At 39.1% G+C, this 20,001-nt stretch overlaps 1 protein-coding gene across 1 annotated transcript; it reads right to left on the minus strand.

Annotated features, from left to right (window-relative positions):
- Positions 1-5,464: 5,464 nt before the first annotated feature.
- Positions 5,465-6,272, minus strand: LOC131241277 (eukaryotic translation initiation factor 1A-like). Its single transcript, XM_058240050.1, has 2 exons — positions 5,654-6,272; positions 5,465-5,621 (listed from the first exon to the last, which is right to left on the minus strand). The coding sequence occupies exon 1, from the start codon at positions 6,128-6,130 to the stop codon at positions 5,693-5,695; it is 438 nt and encodes a 145-aa protein (XP_058096033.1). The 5' UTR covers positions 6,131-6,272; the 3' UTR covers positions 5,465-5,621; positions 5,654-5,692.
- Between the last annotated feature and the right edge of the window lie 13,729 nt (positions 6,273-20,001).

The following is a 20,001-nucleotide window of genomic DNA, read 5'->3' on the forward strand; positions in this document are numbered from 1 at the left end:
AGTAAAAAAAGAAAAAAGAAATAAAAATAAAAAGAGGCTGGGTCCTCTACCATCGTTTCTAGAAAATGCTTATTCTACAACTCTGGTTTTGGACCCTAACGTGGTTTGTGTACTGAATCCAACCTGTCCAGAAGGTTCGCCTTACCGAGAAAGTAGAAAGCTTCTCAAAATAAGACTGATCCAACCATCATGTGTGCCAATTGTTTTTTTGAGTGTATGACCATTGTTCGCCCAACCTAATGATTATATAGACCTGATTTTTGAGTCATCCCATCATCATGGTGAGGTTCGGATGGCATACATTTAACTCAGTGGATCCCGCACTAACTAATGAATAGCATTTACACGTAGGTGAATAAGTTCGATGTTGATGACCTTTACACTGGTTAATAACCTTCACACGTGAGAGTGGCAGAAACAGCTTTTTCTGCCAATGACTGTAGAGGATGGATATCCAGCCTCAAAAGAGCCACAGACAACCTCTGTCCAAAAATCCATTTCTTGTGTTGGATTTGAGCTATTAAAACGTTCTCTTTACCCGTTCATTTTGTAGCACCAAAGAGGAACTTAAAACGATGTGTATTTGTGCGGCTATCATTTATCAACAGCTGGGCCGTCGTGCTTTTGGGCCAAGCCTTCTTTAGGACACAATTGGGCTGGCATTCAGGAGCGCTGCCTCCCCATTAGGAACATTTTATAATATACCAGGGATTTTCTTCATACAAGTGTGCGCTGCCCGATCAGCGGACAAATATTGTTTTTGGTCAAGGAATTACACCAAACACAACATGATGAATGGCCCAAACTTCGCTACAATAAGCCACGCACAGGCACGTTTTTGGTCAATCAGCCAGGGCTGAACTCACGTTTAGGATCTATTTTGCAGCCCGGGGGTAGACCTTTGCCCAGGGCTCAGCTCAGGCTTGGGAATCTATTTTGCAGCCCAAGCTCATCGAATGAAGCTCGTGTACATGCCACACATGTGCCAGGCATGGCACAGGTCCGAGAGATCTAATCCATCCATCAGGTTGGTCCAAACTTGTATAATTTTTCCAAAAATAAAATCTAGTCCAATCAGCATGTATAAGCCCTAATATTGGAAACGGTGGATGGGTCAGAAAACTTAAGCGTGTACATCTATTTTACAAAATGTTGCCCAATTGACCAGTGAATCAAATTGATGCTTGGGCTAGAGCACAAAGATAGTGGTGCCATTCTGATTGAATGGATTGGAACTCGAGACATATTGTGCCATGCTGGCACATGCCTCGTGTGTACACGAGCTTCATTGCACACCCATGATGGGCCTACCAAAGCTCTGATCATGCATAAACCATGTAGCAATTGCTCTAATGAACCTAACAATAATTTTATTTAAAGGGCGAGAAAGGGTTGTTTTGCACGTGAAAGGGTGCCATGTCCAGGCTATTTGTGAGGTAGGTGCACTGTGAATATGACCCGGACCAAACCTCATGTGTCTTGAATGTGCCCCACCTAATAGATGGCTCAGATTTCGCATGTCCACATTGGCACGTGCTGCGAAGCTGGACGAGCCCATATGATGTAAACAAGTACACAATAACGACTTCCTTTATATCACAACTTAATGAGATCCATGTGTAGCCGGCCAGTCCAATCACTTGCTATTATTCTAGTCACTCATACGGTTCAGGCAACTAAACTAGACCCAAGGGCCATTTGGAGGGCACTTCCAAAAGGAGTTTTCAGCAAAACAGGCCTTCTCCCACAACTTTGGGTATGGAAAAAAAACTCTGCCTGATTCTGCAATAGTAGCTTTTTAGCTACTATTGCAGAATCAGGCAGAGTTTGTTTGCAAGTTCCCATCCAAACACAACACAAACAGGTGTTTGGCTCAAAAATCAAAACTGCGTTTTTGAGGGTGCATCCGATTGGCCCGAAGGGTTTTCATCAGGTTGAGCCTGGGCAAGGTCCACTCAACGACTGAACCCCAACCGGGCTCTTGTTGAAAGTTTAATAATGAGAAACCAGCAAGAAAAGTTCAAAACGGCATGCAATGTCTAAAAAAACAAACAAAGGTGCCTCACACTGCCATTCGTGAAAGGATTGAATAGAATGAAGAAAGCAAAAAAGACAAGCAAGCAGACCCCTAGTGCTATTCGCTGCCCCCATGTAACATAGAATGACAAACCGTATTAGAGGGATATAACATGGTCCCAATGATATGTTTTCACATAGACAGCTCAACATAAGCTTGGTCCAGACCATGCTTTAAATAGCGGATGGCATGTGGCATTTATTCCACCTAAAGGGTGAGGTATAAGCTGCACGTTACTTAATTTTCAATTAAAATAACCGGGAAAATGGGAATAGCGTAAATATAAAGATAAAGAAAATTATCAACGGAACTAATTTATGACTGTTGCTCGTATTATTTCACCCAGTGTTTTAAGTATTATTTCACTCAGTATTTTAAATAGCTAATTGCATGTAGCATAGCATTCATCCCCTCTAAACCATGAAGCTTAAGCTACATAGTGTAGCTGCATGCTACTTCTAGATTTTTAGTTAATGTTGTGATTGGCTGCCCCAAATTAGTCTGATTAATAATAAAATTTCATGACATTTGGTGCAACCAAACAGCCTAAAATAAAAGGGCAAAGATCAAGTATAAAGGTTAAAAAATAGCAACTTAATTGATTTTATACTATTTACCTGTATTATTTTACTAAAATCACTGAAAAAGATTATCTGGTTTATATTAAAAATGAAAAATGCAATAAATCATTGAAAAAATTAGTTGATTTTAATATTTTAGTTAAAAATAACTTGTAGTGTAAACGAAGTAGTGCATATTGTATGCAAAATTAGCATGTAGCATGGCCTACACTTGAGTTATTTTTCATGAGCTACATGGAATTAAAGCTAAGGTCTGCTATGTTGTGTAAGCTACATGCTACATAGCGAAGCTATGTAAAACACCGATTTCACTAAGTCATTGAAACATTAACTATTTTTTTAGTGAAAAATAGCAAATTGTAACAATTACTGAAAAGATTTATGTGTGTTTTTATTTTTTGGTTGAAAGGTTACACTATCCTGGATCACTCACATGCACTACACTGGCTCTACTAGCTCATCTAACGAGCAGGAGACTTAAGCTACATGCAACCTACATGAATTATTTTTTACCATTTTAGTGAAAATAACAGGTAGCATGGGTGCTACATGTGATTTCAACTATTTTTATTCCATACGTGGTGACAATGCTACACTATACTACATAGTGCAAGTTGGCATGCTACGTAGCATAAGCTATTAAAACAATGGTCCCAACAGAGATCTACAGTTTTAGAAAGATACTACAGAAGGGACATCATGTTACTGTCCCCCAAGGAAATACAACAGAAACCATAGTTTAACACCCAGGGACTGCATTTTTCATCAATGCCCTGATATCATAATCTGTTTACAATTCAGGAACAAGCAGAATCAACATGTTCAAAATTTGGGCCATGGACTAAGGGGTGTGCATCTCATGTGGTATGAGCCAAGGCTGCACGGGCACACAAACTTTTCCTACTTTGGAAAACTTTCTTTTGTAACAGTCATATACTTTTGCCCTGCCTAGTGCCTAACATTTGGCATAACGCCTACCTCAAATAAGTGATCCTCTCTCCTTCGTTGTGCAAATTAAGAGATTCTTTCCTCTATCCATACAAGTAGTTCTTCCAAATACGCTAACAATTCCCAATTTCTCAATATGACCTCAATCCAATTTCAGCCATTTATCCAACGTTGACATTCTCGTTCTCATTTTCCAGTCACAGATCAATAATTAAAAAGAGAAGATGACCCTGCCTCCCTCTCTAAATGAGAGATGCTCTGCAAGATTAGTCTAGAAACCAAATTTGTGAAAGGCAAATAAGATATTAAAAATTGTAGGAGACCTTATCTGAAATAAACAGATTCGCAGTAGATAATTCTGAGGTAGATTCAAACAAAACTTAAAAAGAATAAGATACGGGTTATGTTCCATTATCTATCATGCCACATCACATATTTGCCTGTTGAAAGTTAGTTCTGTTCTAATAAAACCTAGCTATATCCATCATCATCATCATAGCCTTGTACCAGCTATTCTGGGTCGGGTTGCCAAATCCTATTCCACCAGTCAATCCTATCTAACAGCTCATCAGTAAGTGAACAAGCTTCCGTATCGCTTGTCACCACCTCAATCCAAGTCCTTTCAGGTCTTCTTCTCATCCTCTTCTCAGGCCCTCCCACCCCACTCAACGTTCCCCTCCTCATTGGAGCTGTCAATTGTCTTCATGTTGCACATTACCAAACCATTTCAATATGCTCTCCATCTTTTATCTCCTATTCAACCACTCTTAGGCTGGCTTCGGATGACATGATTTTCAATAATAGAACTTGGCCAAGCCAAGCAATTTCCATCAATGCAAAAGTCTCAAACAATGCCATTGCATCAAGCATAGCCAACAAAATCCAAACTAGCCATTAAAAATCAAGAACCCAACTTAAAAAAGTTCCAAGAGGACTCAAATTCCTAAATATCCATCATCAAGCAATAGTGACATTACAGCCGATGTATCAGCGATATAGAAGTACAGATGCATCCCACTACAATATTAGGGATGCAATAATGACATTCGCTATAACTTATGTAAAGGTAATAACAAACCAAAATACTGCGTTGCAGCATTGATTATTTTTCCCCTTTATGACCAGAATCTGGTAAAGCATGATCAATCTGTTAAACTATTTAACTAAGTTAAATAATAATAACGTTCACCAGTAAATTGAATATGCTTATATTCTGATATGGTATTGGACCAATTCATATAACTTCTGCAAAAATCTAGGATGGTCACAAGCTGGTCCATTGCCTGATATCTCAATTTCCAATGATAGATGGAAATTAAAAATAAAATACCAATATCTTGGTTCTGTAACAGATTCTACCCTAGCCATCATGACCTGATACACTGGGATTTTAAACCTGGGTTCGACACCAAAAAGGCTCCATGTCTCATATGTGTACTTCTAATAGACCTTGAACCCTGTATGGGAAAGGAAAGTCTCCTACCGGTTAAGATGAAGATGAACACGTGAGTCAGTGTCTCTTTGTAAACAGATGGCCTGCTCTGAGGCTCCATCTGCATAGAAAAATATGCATAAAGCCCGAATTGCTGCCTCAAAATCAATTCACAACACATGTAAACACAATAAGAATTAAGGATTCTGTATACAACGTTCTAACCTCAATTCCTAAAATAACACATACATACATCCCAGCCATTGGACAAAGGGGGAAAAAATAAAAAATCAAGCCGAATTCATGTAACATGGCCACATAAAACCCTAAAATCACCATATAGAAGGGAGTAATGGAAGCAGGAACACATCATATACTGAAATTAAGCCATCACATCCAACCGAGATCACATCGACACATCACATATAAACGGTAATTCTCTATCATTTCAAATCGAAAAGAGCCCAAATTCGCTGAGTAACATATATTTTCATCAAATCCTTCAATTACCGCAAATAATAAAATCCTTAGCAATAGAAAGAAAACAAAACAGGAACTTAGTAAAACAGACCAGGATATGTATGTGGAGAGAGAGAGAGAGAGAGAGAGAGAGAGAGAGAGAGAGAGAGAGAGAGAGAGAGATCTCGGCAAAACCTAGATCTTGTCGATGTCCTCGTCCTCGAACTCGATATAGTCATCACCAGCGCCTTCATCCTCCTCGTCGAGGCCGGCGGCGATGCCTTCATTAAGGCGGGTGTTCTCCGGAAGCTCTCCGTAAGCCTTCAAGAGACGGGCCTCGTCGGGCATGTACTTGAGGATGACGTCCGCCTTGTCGTCCTGGTAGTCGCGGAGGCCGACGAGGATGATGTCTCCCGCGGCGATCCAGACCTTCTTGTGCATCTTGCCGCGGATGTGGCAGAGGCGCTTGTTGCCGTCGATACACATAGCCTCGCACCGCCCGTTTCCAAGCATGCGCAGCACCTGCGCGTATTCCTGCCCATCTTCCTTGAAGACGAGTTCGCGCTTCTCGTCGTCTGCCTCGTTCTTTCCTCTCTTCCTGTTCTTCCCTCCCTTTCCCTTGTTCTTCGGCATCGCAGAAAACCCTAACCCTAACCCTAGCTTTTGGTCGAGATTTCACAGAAAAAAAAAAACCCTAACCCTAGCTTTTGATCGAAAGATTTCCCTTTTCTCTCGTTCTTCGAATCGGATCCTTCTGAGTTGCGTTGAAGCAAAGAGAAAGAAAAAGGGTATGGTTGGGGGTCTTTTAGGGTTGATTTGACGAGAATGCCCTTGCAGCACGCGTCGGGATGTATGTGAGTTCCCGTCCGGTGGAGCTATGTACGGCTAATCTTGACGTTTCTGTGCTATCCAAACCGTCCATCGGATGGTTCACCTTATTTTTGATATAAATAAAAAAATTTGGACTAATAAGAATAATTCATATGAGTCCGAAAACAAGGAACGACTTGGTGAAATGGGTAGGGTGAAGTAAACCAAAGAAAGCTTTCAAATTGTATGTGGGGCCCAAAATGCTGTGTATTATGTATCTGATCCATTAATCAGACGAGCCTCACCAGGATGAATTGATGCCCTAGAAATCAGCTATACATAATCAATATTGGCCACACCGTATGCTTTTATAAGTGTTAGGCCTGCTCGTATATTGCTCCCTATGGTGTGGCCCACATGAGTTTTGGATAAGGTCATCATTAGTCTGATAACATGATGCACGGTTTTGATTCTACAGAAAGCATCAAGGTGGTCCCCACAGAATATCATCGTAGGGTAACACTACTACATACGCACGTATGTGATCCTTCCCGCTGATAGTTTATGAGGTTGGCTGACGATGCTCTAATCTAAGACCCCCTTGTGACATGCCAAGAGATGATCTGGACCGTTCATCTAAATGATCCAATAAAAAATTAGCCAAATCATAAAGAATCTCACTGATGGACGATTATTACCGTTCATTAGCGAAGAGCAGTTGGAAAATGTTTTTCTACACCGTTAATGATAAATGCAAAGGACGGAGAATATGCTGGGCATAAAGTCGGTTTGCTCTAGTTCTTTTAGATTTGCTTAGAGTACAACCCCACGTGTTTCAAAAGGGTGCATCGTTCCTTTAGCCGTTGGTCAGAGTACTTTTCAGCAACTCGATCTGTTTATATGATGGCCCACATCTTGGATGGTGGATTCACATCAAAATATCAGATTAAAAATATTTCAGCCCTTTGGTGATTCTAAGGTTAACTAAACTATCTATTTTGTAAGTAAAAAAAGAAGAAAAGAAAAATGGTCAAATAATCAAAGGGCCACCATATTCTAATCTAATGGTTTCTTTCTTTTGCTGCCTATTCACATCCAAGGTAAGGCTTATGATATACACATCTGAATCGTTAAAAAAATACCCTAAATCAAAATGATAAAATCTGGGCCCATCGTACAGCATCGTTGGAATGTATTATTCTAGCAAACCATTGTTTGCACTTTACACAGAGGCATCCTAAGCTATAAAGATACGGGGGGATGGATATGCTCTTTCATGGGGTGGGCCTCTGAGGTAGGGATGAATGTGATGAGGATAACTACTCCGAAGTCACGGAGCTTCTTTGGACTCCTCATGGGGACTTCTCGAATCCCCTAGGAAAGAAAGCAGAAAATAGAAATAAATTCTAATAAATTCGAAATTAATTAATTGGACAATAAAAACAAGTTCACAACCCTTTAAATAGGGGTATCAAGCAATGAGAAAGAAATCAGAATCAAACTACGACTCAAACTCTTAGAATCCGTGACTTACTATAAATAGTAAGCTTACTATTTATAGACGGTCGTGATGTCTACTAGTGCGTAAGGTTTTCGGTCAAAAATAGTAAGTGTCCTATTTGACTTCACCAAACCATTCTCCTAATTATTCTAAGTTCTTTTCACGTTGGGTGCAACTCCTAAAGCCCAACGGATGAAGAGTTATAATAAAACTAAAACTTACTATTTATATTAAAAGCGAAATTAAAACAGGGAAACGACCGTCGATCCAAGGGTTTTTCGCAATTCTGGGCTGCGTAACCCGGCGTATGTGGGTTAGTTGGCTAAAGTACCTCGTTCTACCCTAAAATCATATATTTTATGTTAGGTAACTCATTCCGGATTGCGAGATACGCCCGATCTAAGGTCCGACAGTTCGGATCACTTCTGTCGTCGACCAGGCCTTTTCTGATCCATCTTGGCCATGAAACTGTTCGCAACCCGCTCTACATCAGCCTAACATTGAATAGAAATGGAAAAGAAGAAAAAAAAAAATCATATCTAAATATTTCTTTAGGGCCCTTTTAGATTTGCTTAAAACTATTTAAACGACAACATTTTTATGAAGGGAGGTTTCCTTTCATTCATTTTACTCTTATTTTCTAAAATATACTCATTTTTTGTTAATTTAACATACTTCAGAAATGTTATTTCTAAAAAATTATAAGAAATAAAAGTAAATGACTTATTTTTCTACAAAATGTCCTACACAGTAGTTGCACATGTGACTGCCTATCTTCTGGGTGGTTTGTTTAGCATGTGCTGCTATCAATCTTAAACACCACACATATGCCCTTATATTACATGTGCGACACACATCATCGCTCCTCTTTTACCAACTTATCTTTTAATGCACCACATATCTTCATGTGCCATGTACAATGTATGCTACTCTCATCTTCAAACACCTCACATGTATAACATGACTTTAAGCCACATGTGCCATGTGACTTTCGTTCATCTTTAAGTACTTTACATGCTTGGCATGCACTAATTTAAGATATATGCAACATAAGCCACCACCAACCTTCAAGTGGCAGATGAGTGACAATTACCTCATTTCAACACTGAGGTCTTAGTATTAATTTCCAAGTGGAGCGTGCACTAATTGTGGGTATGTACTAACATGCTAATATATAAGTAAATAAAAACGAACCCTCAAGTACTCCACATATGTCACAATCCATCTACCACATGTGAGACGTACAATTGCCCATAATCAAATGCTCAATGCGCCACATGCCCTAATGTGCCTCGTGTGTAGCATGTGCCACACTAATCGTTAAGCACCCTTACATGTGCAATTGTAGACAACATATGCGATTGTGCCACATGCATGTGCTGCAGTCCATTGTTAAAACTCAATTGGTCAACATCTCATGTACGTGACATGTATGACTATTCATCTTCAAACACACCACATATGCCAATGCCTCCGCATACACATGTATCACCTCTTGTCTCTAGGTAAAAATTTCATAATTTTTTTTGAAAAAATATAATAAATTTGGTAGTGTTCTTAAAATATATCATCTTTTTTACTCTTTTTTTTTTCACCTATCCAAACAAGCCTTATTTTAAAGGTTTTATTAACCTATTATCTTCATATTCAAAGGAAAAGAGTTATATGATCAAAGATTTAAGGCGTCACAATCTAAGAGCTTTTACTATGGTCCATCCGGATCAAGGCGACCCTTAACGGACAAACGGTTTGCATTATTGAAATACATAACCCACATCCAAAGGCTAATGTTCCACTGGGATGCATTTTGGCAAATGTTAAGGTGGACTACAAAACAATGTGTGTTATCCATCAATGCATAGATGGAGGTGATTTGATCCACCGTAAATGGTCTATCGTGTGCAAATGGTCTGCTCTGGTATGGACGGATCATCTCCCAAAAATTACACTGAATTTTACTGTTGAATTTGGATCACCGACAATCTTTTAACCACCATTGATTTCTACTCATAGGATGTACAGGATCATCCATCCCTCGTATGTGTTATTTTCGTATAATATTTTTGTGTGTGCCTGCCTTCTCTATTGCCGTTTATTCACGTGGATTGACGCCTGGCCCAGCCCAGGCATGCCAGATGTAAGTGGATGATTAAGAATCACCACAATTTAAGAAAGGGTGAAATTGAATTGTAGTCGAGCCCATTGATCTAGGGGTGGCAAGGGATCGAGTCGACCATGGGTCAATTGGCCTGACCCACTTCTAAGCCGGGTTCCGGCCACGTCAAGTTAGGTTGCAGGTTGGACGCATTTAGAAAAATGGGTTGGGCCTGAGTCTAGCCCAATCCGACCAAACCTTTCCATTTGATGCAGATGCAGCTATGAGCTGGTCAAATGATCTAACCTAACCCGATCCATAACCCGAAATCCAAATAAAAGTCCTCGTGCTATTATTTTGATCCCTTCTAACAGCTATGCATATGCGAGATCAATGAACGAGCACCAATGAAGGAGCAAAATCTATTTATGCCTTAAGTGGCTTATCTTGATTTCTAGTTTTCTACTTATTAAACTGAAGTGATTAGAGTAACTTTAAATTTTTAAAAAAAAACTACTTATAATTTATTATAAACCAAACTTACTTATCTCAAATAAGTTACTTATCTACTGTTATTTATAAGTAAGAAAAAGCAACTTGTTTGATGGTATCCAAATGGGCCCTTATCATCCGGGGTCAATTCAAGTGGGTCAATTGGGCTCGACCCCATTACAAGTAAACAGTTCATGTCACGTTTGAGATTTTTAAGTAGGTCAGATTGGGGCACATGATAATGGGTTGTGGGTCAGATATCTTGGCACATTTATTAAATGGGTCACGTTGGGCTGACCTGACCCAGACCAAACCCAACTACATTGAGCCCTGCCAAGCGGACTAGTACGAGCGCACTTTTCCTATACGAGCTGCCCTCATCGAAAGAGTCAAGATGTTGGACTTGAAAAACAGCCTGGTCTAGTCATAACATGGATATACTTGAAAAAAAAAAAGAAAAGTGGACGGTTAAAAGAGAGTAAATTAGTGGTCCACATTCGACATACACGTGCCCTAAGAGATGAGTAGAGCGGGCTGATTTTGAGACACCAAATGTAATTAGTCAGGCCCACAAGCTGAGCAGCTTGGATCTCTACCAAAGTTGAAATGCGTGGGATTGGTCATTTGATTAAAATCACCATGGAATTGGTTATTGCTTTGATATTACTTTGATCTATGTTCCTTGAAACCAATCAGATGGTAAATATTCATTTTTAGGTTAGGTTAATCAATCAATTCTAGGACCTACTAAATGTACTGTCTAGATCATGATGAGATCACATCGATAGGCCCACATTAAACCTTTCTAATCTAATGGAAGATAAATATCATTTTGTTTATTACGAGCTGCGTTTTAGAAAGAAGGAAGTGACTGAGGACAAAGTCAAGGACAAATGCATGAAGGCAAGTTAGAAAGTTCAATCCATGGATTTATCGTGCAATGTAGTTTTAGACTACTACAATTGTACCAACGGTTATTCACTTCATGCATATAATATTTTGTTAAAAAACTATTAATGGTCTCTATATTCCTCCTCATCGATAGGAGTTCTTATTCTGGCGACCATGGCCCGCCAACGTTTAATATATGCCAACCATGATTCATCACTTCTTTGGCGGTCAGGCCTGTTCTCTTTGATGCCATGTTCAAATTGTAAGAAAATTAATCGTTAAAGGTTTGAGAATTCTTAGGTATAAATTATGTGACTGAGCGATGTATACTAATTAAAAGCATCGTCCTTTAAAGATTTTTGAAAAAGACGGATCAATGCTCTATGTATCATTCCTTATTACTGAATTGAGTTTCCTACAAAATGCTTTCAAATGCATTGTGACTGTAGGGCACCCATTACTATCATATCTTTTGAAATTTGGGACCTTAATGTTCCAAGGTATCTTGGCATCCGAAGAGGTTAGGTGGGGTGATGATGTCACCCCTATAAAAGATGGAGGCAATCCATTTATAGCTGGCGGCACATTAGGTGTCGCCTTCCATGTGACAATTTTGTAACCACGCAGAAGAGGGGCAAGTGGAGTGATATTATCCTGATTATGTACTAAGCATGTTGGGAGGGGAAAGGCCTCTTGCCCTTGCCCCTAGCCAAAATCACAATCCTTGCCATTGTTCCAAGTGCCTTGTGCCATGTGGCAAGAGCAAATCCCAGACTTAAAACCCCTTTCTACTCCACTGGACTTCTAAAAAATAATTAGAAAACTAACCCTGGACCCTATAAATACTCCAATATTCCTTCTCATTTCCATCCATCCCATCTCTCTGATAATCATCCACACACCACCTTTCATATTTCTCCTTCCATCCCTCCACTAAGGAGAAGAAGAGTAGCAGGAAATGGGTTCTAGCTTAGGTCCACTTAGCTAAGCCTAGCATTCATATATATGAGCCATTGAAACACCGATCCACCCACTGAAGTCTACCCTTCGACAAACTCGTCCATCTAATCACCCAACTATGATTAGTTTCATTCAAACTTGCATTATCATTGTGCAACATCTATTCCTTTTTCAATCCCCTATTTATTTTAACCATCCACATCACATTGCATACATTGCATTTGAGCACCCAATTGACTCGAGTGTATGCTTTATGGGTTGTCAAAATATCATATTCTGCCAATCAAGAGTTGATTGGTTATTCAACCACTTCGTCAAGTGGGTGAGTTAGGGTAGATTTATTTGATACGGGTCATCGCTTGTTATAGGCATCTCATTATAACGACATTGTACACACATTTGCATCATTCAATGTGCTAGAACTAATTAATTAAATACCTGATAATTGTTTAGTCCTATGAAGTAGAGACAGTATAGTTGTGCAAGGCAAAGTAGCTGCCTAACACTTTCACTCTCTATAACTATGGTCTTTTATACCGAATTTCTGGTTGTAGATCAATGAGTCATTTTAGGATAGAGAACCTTCATATTCTCATTCCTAACGTTTCTACAGAGTTTCGTCAACTATGAAAGTGAAGTAACTGACTAGTGGTGACTCTATGTCATACATGTTACTCCCAAGCCCCCAACAAATCCACACGCCCTTGAGAAAAGCACTCATGAGCTCGATCCGCCCACAACCTCAACCTTCATCCAAATTCATGTGACCCTAATCAATATGTTAGATGGAAAATGGATCGATGACTTGAATATATAACAAATACAAGGTGTCTAATCAGATTGGGATTGCACATGTAGAACACAACATAAAGGTTCGTAGTGTGTTGAAGTAGTAAAGTTCTATGAGCTCCACCACGATGTATGCGTTATATCCACACTGCCCATCCAATTTTTTCTAGATCATTATAGGGCATGAGCCTAAAAATGAGGCAGTTCCAAAGCTTAAGTGGACCACACGGTAGGAAACAATGGAGATTGAATGCCTACTATTACAAACTTTTTAGGAGCTACTAAAGTTTTGGATCAAGCTAATATTTGTGTTTTCCCTTCTTCCAAGTATGTATGATCTTATGAACAAGTTAGATGGAAAATAAACATTGCAGTGGCTCATAAGAAGGTTTCAATGATAGGCATTATTATATCCACTTTTGGGGGTGCAGTCCACTTGAACTTTGGATCTATCTCATTTTTGGGCTCATGCCCTAAAAATGGACTTGGAAAAATGGATGGCGGTGCTGATATAACACATGTATCATGATGGGGCTTGCATAACTTTTCTATGTCAGCACAGTAGTGAAGGTTAGTTCTGTATTTTACATTATGCACTCTAGTCCATTTGTATCATGGTATTAGCATGGATGAACATTGATAAGTCAATCTTGTTGGTCCATCGGGTGGTCTTAAAAATAACACTAAAAGAAAAATAAAATGTCAACTGCATACACTAATAAGCTAAATTCATGGTTAAATACATGAGATGGGTGTGATTTTGATGATCCGCATGTCACATGGATGGTGGATATTAGTTCAAAAGAGACATCCAACAACGTTCATGTGGACTGGTGATATTTTCATGCAGCGACGTTCATGTGAGCAAAAATGGGAGGACAATACTGTCATTTGACAAAGTAAATCTATGAAGGGTCAAACAGTTATATCTGCGGTTAACCAGGGATAAAACTGTTAATTTTGTAGTTAATTGCTCCATCCGTCGGGTATCCAGGTATCCGTTAGTGTAAGTGGTTTCAAAACATATATGAAATAGGTGGGCGGGTTTTTGTAAATAGTTTTGAAGTGTGTGGTTTTTGATCTATAGCTGAAATGGCAAGGGGAGGAATGGAAAAATCTCTTTTTTAGATTGTGATTTTTTGACGGATTTTTTTTTGTATAACCACCTACTTTTAGGCTATTTCTAAATAAACATATGCTTTCAAAATATTTAAAATAAAACACTTAGGGCCTGTTTGGCCGGGCAGATTGGAAGGGTTTGGATGGTATTGGAAGGGATTGGAAGTTAAATCCCAGGATGGCCAGGCATGCCAAACAAACTGGGTGATCTAATCGCGGGATATAGCAATCCCATGGATCTTAAAACAATCCACTGACAATACCATCATTACCTTTAAATCCCATCCAATCCACCGTAATCCGTTCAAATTTACCTGGGACGTGTTTGGTTTGAGGGATTGGAAGGGCTGGGAAGGTTTAATCCCGGGATTGGCCGCGTCACGCCCCAAACCCGGAAATCGGATTCAGAAGAATCCCGATCGCCGAATCCGGTGCCGACAGCCTCCGTAGTACCCCATTCTCGGCTCCAGCGCCTAAATGCCAGGTTCCGATCCTGTGATCCTACAAGGAGGATTTTTTAATGTACATTTATCTTGTAAGGAGCATAACCACAAGTTTACCCAAATCACAAAGGCAACATCATCATCACATATTTACTAATATAATCATTTGAGTACAGTGTTGAAAGAGAAATACATATGACAAAATCAAAGCTCCAGAGGTCCGCTGCATGCTCCAAGCTTAACGCTGCTGCAACCTAACGCCACCCGCACGCATATATCGTGCATAAGCTTATAGAAAACTTAGAGGGTGGTGAAAGTGTGTGTAAGGTAAGTGTTAAGTATACAATAAATCTCATATATCATACATCATCGGAATAAGCAAAAATATACTGGTAAGTCCATGAGTGCTATCAGCCGTACTAAGGTTATGTGATGCAAGGCATGAATACTAATGGCCATATCAAGGCTATGTAATGCAAAACATAATAAGACAATAATAGATGCCAAGGAAGCAATGTAATATGCAAATTCTTACGAGCAACAAATACCATCAACTTTATCTAGGACATATATCAAACCTGTGCGTATCGCGTGATCATGTGGGGATAACCCCGTCTCACAAGTAGTCCCATAAACATCTTAGCCCAATGACATCCGCTTTAATCAATCATCCATCACAACATGCATACGAATGATGGGGGTCCACAGAAGGACAACGGATTTAGTCCAAATATCAAGATAAGCTCACTGATTTAAAACGTGTCACGATAGTTAAGGAAAGAATCCAACTTATAGCTACCACAACATCGGACGATGCAACCGATGTGGGATAAAATTCTGCCTTCACTGTATGCAAGTAGCCTGCCAATCACTGGTAGCTCGCCCAGGCTCCTCAGGCCCCGCCCACATCAGTGTTCGCCCACGTATGCCCGCCCACATATGATCACAGTGATGGAGCGTCACAATATCCCCCATCGAGGGCAGATTCGAGTTTAAGTGCAATAAGTGGGCTTCCTTACCCTCTCTATCGCGCAATAAACTGGACTTTCCTATGGGCCCAATATATACACAAGGTGGGCTCCAAGGTGTAGGTATCTTAATGATATGTTGTCACATACTAATAATCGGTATCGATAACCGGCCTAAAGGAAGGTCACAATGTGGACATTTAACCAACATTGCCCATCAATGTGATTATTTAACCAACTTTACTCCCAAGGAATGGCCTACATAGAGCCAAATATATAATGAGCTCGTGGCCTCACATAAGGGTCATATACACATCAAGGTGGGCCTCAACAACAAGCCTCATATATCACATCGGGCTTAATCAAATGGGCCGAATCAGTGGGCCGAATCAAATGGACTAAGTCGAATGGGCCGAGTTCAAATAGGCCGAACCCAACTTATCTATTTTTAAAGATAAAAAATGAATCATATCAAAAGATCAACTGCACTGCACTCCAAATAATAGTGGTGATAATGATTTCCACCATTAAATTCTCAAGGCCCACCATAACATTTATTTTCTATCCAATCTGATCGTAAGGTCACACAGACCTGAATTAAGAGGAAAAACAAATTTCCTAATGATCCAAAACTTCTGTGACAACAAAAGGTTTCAATGGCAGACACTCAATCCCCACTGCTTTTTACTATGTGGTCCACTTGATAGGTAGATCTGCCTCATTTGCCTCAAGCCTTAAGGCTAGCTCGCCACTGGATGGACAGTTTGGATGTAACCCACATACATCATGGGGGGTCCCATAGGGATAAATGTTAAGACTCAAATATTGCATAATTTTGGCTATTTATATCTTGGTTTTATGAACATAAATCATCTTAATATTCTATTTTACTCATGTATGTGTTGCAAGGTGAATTTAAAAGCTTGGATTGAAAAAGGTGTTAAAAAGTAAGAATTTGATGCTCAAATTCACCAAGGCAATGGATGGATCTTAGGAGATCAAGATTGAAGAATTCACATGCCAAAGATCCAAGAAAACCAAGCGATGAATGAAGAGAATCGAAGATTTGAAGTGAAGAATCCTTAAATCGTCCTAAAAAAGTGTATTTTGAAGCTGTGAAGTTTATTTTGGAAAACTGCGCAGCAGGAAGTCTGTTTTAAACGAACTATGCAGCGAGAAGTCTATTTTGGGAAAATACATATATTTGAGGCGTTTTCTAGGGTTTTCAACTTTGTACGAAGTTTGGAGTTCCCTACTTATAAATAGGGCCTCCTAGGGCATTCTAAAGCATCATTAGAAGCATTCAAGAGCAATATTTAGGATTTTTTTAAAGAGTTTTTAGTTTTATTAAAGCTTTATAAGTTGTTTCTTTCCTTTTAGATCTTTTTTATTTGCAATTTTTCTTCTTTTTTTCTTGTTGCTTTTTATTTCTGCAATTTAATTATGTTTTTCTAAGTTCCCTCTAGCCCAAGCTAGAAGGGAAGCACATGGGTTTAATATTTCTTTAAATTATGATGATTGATTGTTTTAATGATGAGAATAATGGTGTATGCATATTATCTATTATTTAGGTTTTGTTTTTATCCTCTTGTAAGATCCATATGTTTCCATCATATGAGATTTACATTGATGGATAGGCTTACCCTAGATTAATCAGATTTCCTAGATAGGAGATGTTCTCAACTGTTATATTTCTTTGATATTCATTATCCTATAGATATTGAATACTTAAAATCACCGGCGCTTGAGAATATATGTCAATGGTGCAAATCTATTATTTTCTAATTTTTTATATTATTTATTAAAATATTTAAAGTGTTTTATTTTACGATTAGGTGACCATAGTGCTCGGATCCTAGTTGTGTTATCCAAGTCATCATGATTTTGGAACATTAATCTATGTGTGGAACTTTGAAGCTTGGGTGTTTTTTTATTCAATTGAATTACATCCATTCAAAAATCCAAAATCAAATCATCGTTTAGTTTTTATTACTTAGTTTGTTTTGCATTTGATTTTTCCTTCTCGCAATTCATCTCCTGTGGGATCGACCCTGTATCAGAGGATATTACTTATGAACCTCTCGCACTTGGAAGCAAGCGCCGTTGCCGGGAAGAGACTGAGATAGATTGGATCTGTGCAAGATAGCCAAGGTAAGTTTTCTTCTAAACCCTCCAGATTTTCACATAGATTTTTATTTTTTTTTTTTTTTATTTTTTCTTATTTTCTTTTTCTTTGAAAATAAATTCGATTGGGACTTTCAAGCACTAACTATGACATAAGGTTGCCCGCTTGGGATTTTATCACCCAAGTGCTATGGTTGTCTACAGTTTTTTGTTTGATCACAAAGATCATCCGAATCTATTTTTCATATTAGCATAGTTTAATTTCTGCATTAGTTTTACTTTTATTTATTTATTTATTTTTTTATTTTGCTTTGTGGATTGAACCCTCATGGTCGGCTCTGCCGCCTGGGTTGTTGATTTATTTTGCTTTGTGGATTGAACCCTCATGGTCGGCTCTGCCGCCTGGGTTGTTGATTTATTTTGCTTTGTGGACTGAACCCTCATGGTCGGCTCTGCCACCTGGGTTGTTGATTTATTTTGCTTTGTGGACTGAACCCTCATGGTCGGCTCTGCCACCTGGGTTGTTGATTTAAATTTTTATTTTTATTTTAAGTATCATAATTGCGATTTGAATTAGTGGTATTTGTTGTGTGGTGTGGATGGTTTATGTCCCGTTGGAGTAGGGATCAAAACAATCGACTCTCCTCTGAAGGGGGACTAGTTCCAGGCCTTGATCATTCACTTAGAAGAGGCACTCAATATCACTTGGATTCCATGGCAGACCCAATTGATAATCCAAATCCAAATCTGCCAAATCCAACTATAAATCAAAATAATCCTCCTCTTGAGGATGAAAATGAAGTTCATAGGAATGTGTTAAACCAACCACGGACTTTACGTGAACATTTACACCCTGAGAGATCAACTTTACCATCTTGTATAGTGTTCCCTGCTCACACAGGGAACATTGATTTTAAACCAGGTGTGATTCAATTAATTCCTAAATTTCATGGCTTAGATTCTGAAAGCCCCTACTTGCACCTCAAGGACTTTGAGGAAGTAATTGCAACGTTACAAGTAAACAATGGCAATAGGGATGTACTTAAGCTTAGGTTATTCTCATTTTCTCTAAAGGATCGGGCCAAAGCATGGCTCAACTCTCTAAGACCTAATACCATCACTTCATGGCAAGCCTTAAGTAGAGAATTTTTGAAAAAGTTCTTTCCCGAGCACAAAACAAATGCACTAAAACAAGAATCATGTCATTCTCCCAAAAGGGGAATGAACTATTTTTCAAGCTTGGGAGCGCTTAAAAGACATTCTAATTACTTGTCCACATTATGGTTATGAACCATGGCACGTGATTGATGCTTTCTAAAAGGGGCTCACCATGGATACCCATTAATTCATAGAAATGATGTGTGGTGGAACCTTTCTTGACAAAGATCATAATGAGGCTTGGGATTTTCTACATATGTTAGCAGAGAATACGCAGACATGAGATGTCTCTGCTAAATCAGACCAAACTAAACCCATTCCTAGAGAGAAAGCGGGAATGTATGTCCTAAGAGAGGAAGACGATCTTAATGCAAAATTCGCTGCATTGGCTAGAAAGGTCGAAGCCTTAAAAATTAGGAAGGTTGATATGGTTAAAGCAAACACTTCCTTAGGTAATTTTTATAGCATTTGTGGTGGTACAGACCGTGACATAAAGGATTATCCAATAATCTCAGTTGTACAAAATATCACGCATGAGTATGGGCAAGCAAATGCTATAAATAGCTACCAAAGGTCAGTTATGCAACCAATGGTAAACACGTACAATCTAAATTGGCGTAACCATCCTAATCTTAGTTAGAGGAATGGACCACAAATTAATGCGCCCAATGCACCTCAAGGCCCTCCACAAAACAACTTCATTGGGGCACCTAATAATGCACCATATGTGCCCCCATCAAAGTGATCATCTGTGGAGGATGCATTAACCACATTCATGAACTCTCAAGCTCAAATGAATCAGTCTCTAATCTAATCGAATCAGGAATTAAAGACGGTCGTAGCTAGGATTAAGACTCAACTAAATGCTAGGGAAAAAGGTACCCTTTCATCTCAACTTATGAGAAATCTTAGAAATACACATTTCATTGGAGACTCAAATCCAAGCGAGCTACATCACGAACAAGCTAAGGCCATCATTCATTACCTTGAGAAGTGAAAAAGAGGTCGATAACAAGATTATGCAATTGGTAGAAATACTAGAGGATTAGCTACCATCTCAAGAGAATGATGAACCGACTATGGTTCAAGAGCCACAACAACAAAAGGATAAAGAGACTAAGTCATATGAGCCTCCAGTTCCGTTCCCATCTAGA

The sequence above is a fragment of the Magnolia sinica genome, chromosome 3 (assembly GCF_029962835.1).
Source record: "Magnolia sinica isolate HGM2019 chromosome 3, MsV1, whole genome shotgun sequence".
NCBI classification, from domain to species: Eukaryota; Viridiplantae; Streptophyta; class Magnoliopsida; order Magnoliales; family Magnoliaceae; genus Magnolia; species Magnolia sinica.

Bases quoted from the DNA above. Each gene is read 5' to 3' on its own strand.
- LOC131241277 (XM_058240050.1), bottom strand. From the start codon at position 6,130: ATGCCGAAGAACAAGGGAAAGGGAGGGAAGAACAGGAAGAGAGGAAAG.